This window comes from Hibiscus syriacus, unplaced genomic scaffold (assembly GCF_006381635.1).
Source record: "Hibiscus syriacus cultivar Baekdansim isolate YM2019G1 unplaced genomic scaffold, ASM638163v2 tig00002237_pilon, whole genome shotgun sequence".
Taxonomy (NCBI): domain Eukaryota; kingdom Viridiplantae; phylum Streptophyta; class Magnoliopsida; order Malvales; family Malvaceae; genus Hibiscus; species Hibiscus syriacus.
This window is the reverse complement of record NW_024061918.1, coordinates 20,078,719-20,088,421: the sequence shown is the minus strand read 5'-3', so window position 1 is coordinate 20,088,421 and position 9,703 is coordinate 20,078,719. Positions and strand designations below refer to the sequence as shown.

Below are 9,703 nucleotides of genomic sequence, written 5' to 3'. Positions count from 1 at the left end.
TTAAGGTTGTAGGAGCTATGAGAGTAGTCATTCCTTAGGAGATTATTTAGTGTTCGAGAGAATGGCTAAGTAACACATCCTTAGTGTTCGAGAGACACTAGGGAGAAACCACATAAGGGGTTCTAGATAGTAACTAGGCCTAATGCACCCTTAGAGATAAGGCTAGGATTTCAGTCGACTAAAAGGAGTAGTGTGTGATCGAGAGGTTAGATGTTAATGATGTCAGGTATTGCCGTGACATATCTTGTTATCTAGACAAATAGGATCCCTTCATTAGCTAACGCCAATAGGTTTCCCATAGCACATTCAATCTATCGAGTCATTTAACTAGAGATAGCATAGGGTACTCCTAGTAAACTGTGTCGGGCAGATAAGACATAGAAGTAAGGTCATTCTGAGAAGTAGACTTAAATTTCCTAAGTAACTCTTATCATTCATTCCCATAGTAGCTTGTCATGTGAAGAGTCTAAAGTCTTGATAATCAAATCCAACATTAACATTTTGTTTTGCCTTTACATTTCCTTTTGTTTGCACCAAACACAATATAATTTGCCATGACATTTCCATTTACTACCATATTACCATTATTCCATTTCCACAACATCCATTTCATCTTGCAACAATATTCTCATTTGTACATATCATCACTAACTATACTTAGGTGAAATAGTAAATTGTTGTGATTAAGCTTATAAATTTCTTCCAATTCCTGTGGATACGATACCCACTCATCACTTTATTACTTGTTTGACTATATATACTTGCACATATTTTCACGACTATATATAGTAGTCACAAACCACGGACAAATACCCGCTAAAAAGCATATATCTCAACAATAGTAGGATCACGAAATCAAACACTATCCCCACGCTCATCCTGATCACTACACCCATAGCAGCAGCACCATTGAACAGGGGACAAGCACCATCCACATTCATTTCGAGGACGCCGTACGGAGATTTATGCCAGCATGAGAACACGGCATAATGATTTAATTTGAACTCTAAATTCTTTTTCAAATTCAACATTTATATCCAAACTAGGGCATCTTGTGTGGGTGTGGTATCTCATTGAATGCATCAAATTGCCCATAAAAACCAACAAATATTAAATAATTGTACATTATTCAAACATTCAACCTCCAAAATCTACAATGGTTACCCTTATAAAATGATTTCAAAGAAGAAAACAACAAATGGTTACCTTGGTAGAACGGCAACTTCGTTCAAGCACAGAAAGGGACTGTAAAAATGTTGAAAGGAAAATATATCTAATGATTCCACATAGCTTATGGCTATCAACATGGACAAAGATTAACCAAGAAAACCAACGATCGCATGCAAAGATTCAATGACGACCTTTTCCGTGAACATCCTGAACTAGCATTCACCATTACGTTTGCTTCCTGCCACCTTCAACTCCGTTGTGCTTTAGTGCTTTCAATTTTCTGTAGCCTTTATCGGTACCAAATATCCTGTCGGAATTTACAAAATTTAAAGCACACATCGACAGGTACATGATGAATCCTAACAAGGCTTGAATAAAACATGAAAAACAATCTAGATTCTTATAAAATAGAAGTGAGCAGGCAGACAATTCTTCTGAGCTTAACAAAGTCCATACTGAAACTTTTGATGGTGCATTAGATGCTATAAAGCTGGTATAAGTTCAAATGGCATAAAGAAGTTCCTAGTGACGAAGTGCCGTGTATATCTATACCGTTCCAGTCATTTTAACAGATGATAGAAAATTATATTTGGAAGGATGAGTGTTAACGAGGGCGTTGGGAGACCGATATTTATCATACCCCTCGGCACATGATTGTGTGTGCATGAAAAAATGGCGTCCGGCAAAGGTACTTCAAGAAAAAAAGAAGAAGAATCAGACCAAAATAAGCTTAATGTATCAACATGTCTAAGAAAAACAGACAAGATGGGATCCATAAAAAAATCACCTGCTTCAATAATCAAATATAGTGGCAATTGCCATAACCTACGATCTAACCTTGGGAAACATGCTAATGATTCGAAAAAGCAAATCCAAAAACTCACCAATCCGTGTAAACAAATGTGGATGAGTAGTTGCCAGATTTCGTATAAAGCAAACGGTGATGGTAGTCATGAAAATCGGAACTGGAAAAACGATAATACGGATAATTACTTCACAGCTGATGAATAAAAGATAAAACAATAGAACTGCGTACACTCATGAAGTAAAAGCAATAAGCAAACGCAGAACTCACCCCCCATATAAAGGTAGAAAGTTCGAGAGGCTCCATGGAAAATGATAACCGCAATGTGCCTCAACTGTCTCGAGGACTCTAAGAACCATCCACAACCAGAGAGTAATCAGATGTGGGCCAGTTATGGCCGGGCCAACAATTGTGGCAAAGCCAAGGAACAATATCTCGGCAGGGTGAGCATATTCTGATGTCAGTCCAAATGGTGTAGCGTATCTGTATGGTTTATGTAATTATCCAATTAGCACATGCAGAAGAACCTACCATGAATAATATTGCTCGTAATTTTTACTAGTACAACCACCTAATGTTTGGACTTACTCATGATGGACGCTGTGTACATGCTTGTACAGCCATTTTGTATGTAAAACACGATGTCCCCAGTAAAACACGAAATCCTCCAGGATGAAGTAGAATATTATCTGAGTTAGGATCACTTTCCTGTGGAAACAAATAACATTGTAACCAATTAGACCCCAAAACCGATAATTTCATTTCCACAGGCAAATTTATGGATGGTATATTCCGGATAGTAATAAATTCAAGGCTACTATGTTCGAATGAGGTACAAATTGAGGAAAATAAAAGCACTAGCATATAAAGAACCTGAAAATACCAGGATGGCAATGGTAGACTACTTCTCATTCCCATGAATCTGAAGACAGGATACGAGAGAATCATAAGCGGTAGGTTGACGCTAAAATGATAAAAAAGCAGGCGAGTGATACATTTTTCCTGAGCAGTAGGGTTATTGTTTTTTGTCTGCATAGAAACACGAATTACAAGCGAAACTAATTTATTATGAATTAAACAAAAATAAAATATATTTTTTCATCATGAACAACAACCCGATTTGTATGTTAGAAAAGTCATAACCATCAACAAAAATAGCAGCAAAGATGAAGTGAACCTGAATCTTGTATTTGCTTAGCAACCCAGCTCTTTCAAGATATATAAATGGAAGTCCAGATAAGAAAAAAACACTTTCATGAAGCAGGAAACTTCCCAAACTAGCTAGTTGGAAGTCACTGAAATGTGTGATCAGATACTGCATGGTAAACAAAACAACATTTTGAGGGCCAATATCTTATATCACATGACATAAAAACACTTTTGAATGTAGTACGAGCATGATATTTCTCAAACTAATTAACAAACTATGCATCAAGAAGTGAAATCAGTATGCAAATTTAGATAATTTTGCGCTTAATCAGTTGAAAAAAAAAGAAGAAATCAAAGGTTCATTGAAGATACTCTGATGCAGGCTAATACAATGAATAAGCACAAATAGACAAATTCAATCAAAGATCGACTAAAGATCCTTCGTTGTGAATGAATTAAACCAATAAGAACAAGCAGACAAATTTGCATTTACAGTGAATAAAGAAAAGGGAAAATGGTTAAAAAATAGGATCTAAATAATCACTCGGAAGAAACACATATTCACCATTGAAAAGCAAGGTCCTCTAGCCTGGATTACATTTCCAGATACTTATCAATGGCTTTAAAACGATTTAACACAGGCATAAATATATATATATATATATATATATATATATACACACACACACACAAACGCAGACGACAAAAAACTGGGGGTGAATCAGTGACCAGGACTCAAAACCCAAATCAATGTCAGTTCTGAAGCTATCATCATCCAAGTTATGTAAACCAAGACAGTAATGTTCAAAACAAAGATATAAATATACATATGTATGTATGTATGTGTATACATACGTTGATACATATGTAGGAAGGCAATATGTATGTGTTCGTATTCAAACTATGGTGGTTAAATGAATATCAGTAAATATGAGACAAGAAAAGCCAAGAACACCGACCAATCAAATATTGTATTATTGTAGTGTAAACATCAACTTCCACCACCTACCGTCTAGAATCAATCGCGAATGTCAAAATCCAAGAACATCCAAAAGGAAAATAAATAAATAAAATCTAAAAACTTTCAAATCAAATATAATCAACGAATCAACAACCTTTTCTCATCCCAAAAACCATATAAACCAAACAAAGACAGATCCAAAACAAGCGATGGGCGAAAGCATGAAGAAAGAACCAAAGTGAAAGGAATTTTACCAGCCAGCAAGATTCAATGATGGAAGCCATGAGAGAGAGCTTGGAAGAAAAAAAATACTGTTAATCCGAAATGGGATTTTTAAGAGAAGGAAAATTGAAATCTTTGTGAGACGGGGGGATATAGAAAGAGAGACTGACAAGTGAGGAGACTGAGAGTGAATCTAGAGGGTGAGTAAATAGAGACCACGAGATTAGTACAGACTACAGACTGTCAAATGGAATCTGGGCTTCCTCTGTGGGCCTTTTTTTCTTTCCTTTTTTTTAAATAATTTATATAATAAAAATTTGTGAAATTTAAGATTCACTCTCTAAATCGTTGTTGAAGTCTTGGATTCAAATATTAAAAATTGTATTAAGGTTAATTGTGGACAAAATATAAAAGATAAGCACGTGGAAGAGTCTTACTTCACGTTGAGCAAGGTGAGTTTTGACAAACCCAGGTGCAATAGTATTAACCCAAATGTTATTTCCTGCCCAATCATATGCCAAGTATTTCCCAAGTATTACTTACACGTTGTGCAAGGTTGATGGATTGCGTGTGTTTTTCTTCATCGTGAGATAACCTTTCTCACACAAGGGGATTCCATCATTTCTGTTTATTTTTCTAAACTGAAAACATTTTGGGATGAGTACTTAGCCTTGGTTCCAGTTACCACGTGTGATTGTAGTGTTTCTCAGCAAGGGGTTGTTCCGGTTTTTAATGAGGGCTCAACAATACCTATTCAGCGATTCGGAGTTATTTGTTGTTGATGCATCCCCTCCCTTCTGTAAATCAGGCGTACTCTAGGTTGATTCAGGAAGAAACCCAACGCCTTCATCTTTATGGGGTTTCTCCTATTTTGGAGGTCTCGATGATGCTTTCTAATGTCTCTGGTTCCTCTCGTCGGCGGTTCTCTGGCAACTGTGATAATTGTGGTGTCAAGGGGCATAAACGTGCGAATTGTTATTGGTTGGTTGGCTTTCCTCCTGATTTCAAGTTCAATTGCAAAAGATTGACTCCTCCTCAAGCTGCGTTGTTGGTCAATTCGGAATTTCGGATGGTTATTTTCAAGAGAGTTCCACTTAGAGATTCAAATATTGGCCGTGTCGCGATTATGGTGCCGTCCGTTATCTTTATTGTCTAAAATAGCGGTGTGAATCAGATTCACGCCGATAACGGTCGATAACGGCCGCAACTACACGACCGATCGCAGTGATAACGGACCGTTATTTCCGTTTTTTTCATTACAGGAAGTCAAGAACAAGGATTCAATCATTCAAAACAAAAGAAAAATAATCCAACTGAATAAGTACATGCCTGATCACCTTATTTCTTGCTTCTTGCTTTAACTTCTTCTTCCTTCTTGTTTTTCTTTAGGTGTAATATGCAAAATTTTGAGAAAAAAATTTGAGTATTTTCGGTAGGAATCGAAATAGAAAGCAAAATAATTTTAAGAACTTAAAAGATTAACAAGCAAATGGACGTTTTAAAAAAAAAATTAAACCTAATTTTCTCTTACTTTTGCTCTACCTTTCTTTTTCTGTCTTTCCTCTCTCACTCAAGAACACGATAGAAGAAAAAGAAGGGATTTGAGGAGTTAATAATTTTTTATTTTATTTATATTTTAAGTTTTAAATATTTTTTTTTACTTTTAATGTTTTGGGTTTGGACTAAAACAGAATAATAATTTAATTAGATTTGGGTTATAAGCTTATAGTATCATATGTTTTATATTAAATAAAAGATGAGTTATTTTTAATTTTATGAGTTTTAAATTATAATTTTTTATGGGTTAGTTTTTTAAATGAGTTAAGATTTATTTGTGAGATTGAATTTTCAATTTAAATTTTATACACAAACTATTTTTATAATTTATTATTCTATGCAATAATCTTATTTTTTTCATTATTAGTAATGATTATTATTTTTATTATATTATTGATAATAGAAATAATGAATTGTTTATATTTCTAAATTCTAATTCTATTTTCATGTTTCTTTGTATATAAAATTGGGAATTTGATAGGTTAATTTCATAATTTGTTCTCCTGTAGTTTTAAGACTTCAATAAACATTGTTTCTTTAGTAATATTCAATTGTTGCATTGAAAATTTTGTGCAACTCTCACTCCACGTTGAACTCAATTTTTAAAAATTATGTTCACGTATTAATTGAAGTTTATATGTGTTCGAAAGCTCTACAAAAATATTAAAGGTGATTTTTTATAATTATAATTATTATATTTTATAATAAGTTGTGTAAATTTTAAAAAAATCACGTTCGTGATATTCGAAGTGACCACAATAGCATCCATTAAGTCCGCAATCGCGATAAACGCAACGCAACCGAAAATGCATCTGAGACCGTAATTTTAAATCCCTGGTTCCACTGATGATTCCTTGATGCAGTCCTTGCCTCCTGCACCAGCTTTTACTCTTGAGCAGTGTAAGCAAATCCTGGATCTTCTCAATCGTGTACCTTCTGATGATGCTGTGGTTAACAAAGTGGGTAATGCTCCTTCTATTCCTCGTCCAAGTAGCCACTAATCACGTTGTATCAGATTTTTCGGTTTTGACTAACTCTATGTCATGTCTTTCTCATTCTCAGTTGGTTCATTTACCCAGTGGTAAATCTGCCCCAATTACGCATAGTGACCGTTTGGTTCATGGAATGTAGAATTAACTTTGAGGATAAGATTAACAAAATATAATATTACCTAACACATTACTGTAAATATTATATTATTGTATTTGGTTTATATATATTTTACTAAATTATTATTGTGATATATTTTTTAACTTGTAGAATTATAAATATTCAAATGAAAATATTTATTTAAAATCATAGAAAATATATTATTTTATTATATTTATTTTATATATTTTCTTTATAAAATTTAAATTCATAAAATTCATATAAATTTTTACAAAATTTAAAAGATAAACAAGTTTAATTTTATTTTGAACCATAAACTTCATATAAAATTATAATTGTGGACTTTTTTGCAAATCTAAAACAATTTAAGGATAAATTTACAATTTACCCTTCATAAAAAATATATATATTTTTATTTCAACTATCATGATAAAGATATTTTTAAAATAATTCATCTGTTTTAAGGGTATTTTAGTCCAAACTCATGAGAAATGATAAATATCTGACATTCCTTATAAAACACCCACAAAATTCCACAGTTGGAAATGACTTATTACTCTATTGGAAATCTTTGAACACAATATTACATTCCAAAAAAAAACCTTTTCCTCATGTAATCATCTTTTCCACCATCCAAATAGCCCCGTAAGGGCGCTGTGTCTCTATATCCTAGTCTAGTCTTGAAATGTGTTTTGTACTTTCCCCAGTTTACTCATAATCTTTTGTTAGTTTCCAAATTGACCCAAGACTTAAATTGTGCTTTTTGTATCCTAACTTTTCTCTTGCATGATCTCTCCAATGGAAAGATGATGGGGATTAGTAGAGCTCTTGTAGGACTATATGTGTGTGCTTTTTTAAGTCCTGGTTTTACCTTTTCTTTCCCTAAATCAGTTGTTAACTTTTATTTCCTTGAATTGTTTGGCCTCTGCTGGTATAAAAGCTACTGTTTGGCATGCCCGCTTGGTTCATGCTCATGTTCTTAATTTGAATAGACTTTTCTTTCATGATAAACTACTTGATGTGTCTAGTGTTCAGAACTGCTCTGTATGTCGTAGGGCTAGATAAACTTAGTTGTCATTTCCATTAGTCATACTCGTGTTGCTAAGCCTTTTCAATTGATTCATTTTTATTTGTAGGGGCCATATCGATATTTTACTCACAGTGGTGAATGTTTTTTTTTTCTTTTCATAACTATAGTTGATGATCATACTAGGGTAACACGGGTGTATTTGTTGAAACTAAAGTCTGATGTTCTCTTGTATCTTAAAACCTTTTTTGCTTATGTCAAGAATTGTTTTTCTATTGATGTTCAAACCATACGTAGAGATAATGGGTCTGAGTGTTTTTAGCTCTACTTGTACACCTTTTTTCTCTTCCTTAGGCATCATTCATCAAAGCTCTTGCATCTCTACACCTCAACAAAACGGTGTGACCAACAAAAATAGAGGCATATTTGGAAGTCGCTCGTGCCTTACAGTTTCGTTCTCATTTGCCATTCAAGTTTAGGGGTGAGTGTATTAAAACCGCCTGCTATCTTATTAATAGACTCTCATCTTCGGGGCTTCATTGGTTGACTCCTTTTGAAATATCGTATCGCAAATCTCTTGATATCTCTCATTTGTATTTTTGGGTGTCTCTGTTATGCTAGCACTCCACATTGTTCTGATAAGTTTGCTTCTCGAATAATACATTGTCTTCTTGGGGTATTCTTCTACCCAAAAAGATTATGTTCTTTTCAACTTAGAGATTAAGTCTTCTTTTTTTTTTTTTGTTAATCGTAATGTTTGTTTTGTATAGGATGTCTTTCTCTTTCAATTTCCTAATGACTCACCTTCTGTTTTTTCCCTCCTTCAACCATTTATCCCGATGATGATTTTTGTTCTTGTCATATGACCTTAATTCTTTAGAGACGTATGTTGTTTTTCCTTCTATTTCAGCAAGTGCCCCTGCTCGCAATAGTCCATAACATTGTGCTCGTCCTTCTTCGAGTGTGCCTTCTGAGTCTATTTTGCTTGTTCCTTTTGAGTCTGCCTTACCTGGTCCTGTCCTCAGTGAGGTCGCTCGTCATTCATCCCGCGTTTCTAAACCACCTTCCTAGCTCAATAAGTTTGTGTGTTCTTGTCGAATAGTTTCTTCTTTGTCTTATTCTCATCTTGTTTGTCATTTTCACTTTTTTGGCCTCGGTTTTATCTTCTCTTGAGCCTCGCTCTTTTTCCTAAGCTATTCGCAATCCTTTATGGGACCAAGCCATGAAAGAAGAAATTCAAGCCTTGGAATCCAATAAAACTTGGTCAGTGGTTCCGTTACCCTCGAAAAAGTTACTTATCATTTGCAAATGAGTTTACAAGATTAAATACCATGCTTCTGGTAAGGTTGAGCGTTATAAGACATGTTTGTTTGCAAAGGACAACAATAAACAAGAAAATGTTGATTATTTGGAGACTTTTTCTCCGGTGGTTAAAATAATCATGGATAGGTCGATTCTAGCGCTTGCCTTCAATTTTCAGTGGCCAATTTATCAGATGGAAGTTCACAATGCTTTCCTTCAAGGTGATCTTGTTGAAGAAGTCCATATGCGTTTTCCTGAAGGACTTTGCAGCTAGGGGAGCATATGGTATGTTAGCTGCATAAATCACTGTACGGTTTGAAGTAGACATGCAGGCAGTGGAATTTAAAATTGAACGAGGCTTTAGTGTGTGCTGGTTTTGATCAAATCAAGTTTGATTATT

At 34.3% G+C, this 9,703-nt stretch overlaps 1 protein-coding gene across 1 annotated transcript; it reads right to left on the bottom strand.

The window, feature by feature from the left end:
• Positions 1-1,087: 1,087 nt before the first annotated feature.
• Positions 1,088-4,545, bottom strand: LOC120143299 (methylsterol monooxygenase 2-2-like). Its single transcript, XM_039157658.1, has 7 exons — positions 4,340-4,545; positions 3,153-3,290; positions 2,859-3,004; positions 2,564-2,683; positions 2,246-2,458; positions 2,055-2,135; positions 1,088-1,477 (listed from the first exon to the last, which is right to left on the bottom strand). The coding sequence occupies exons 1-7, from the start codon at positions 4,367-4,369 to the stop codon at positions 1,396-1,398; spliced, it is 810 nt and encodes a 269-aa protein (XP_039013589.1). The 5' UTR covers positions 4,370-4,545; the 3' UTR covers positions 1,088-1,395.
• Positions 4,546-9,703: the final 5,158 nt, after the last annotated feature.

Excerpts from the sequence above, each read along its gene's own strand:
- LOC120143299 (XM_039157658.1), bottom strand. The coding sequence starts at position 4,369 with ATGGCTTCCATCATTGAATCTTGCTGGCTG. Across the intron at positions 3,291-4,339 it reads TCATTGAATCTTGCTGGCTG|TATCTGATCACACATTTCAG; the intron begins GTAAAATTCCTT and ends TTTACCATGCAG. Across the intron at positions 1,478-2,054 it reads ACATTTGTTTACACGGATTG|GATATTTGGTACCGATAAAG; the intron begins GTGAGTTTTTGG and ends AAATTCCGACAG.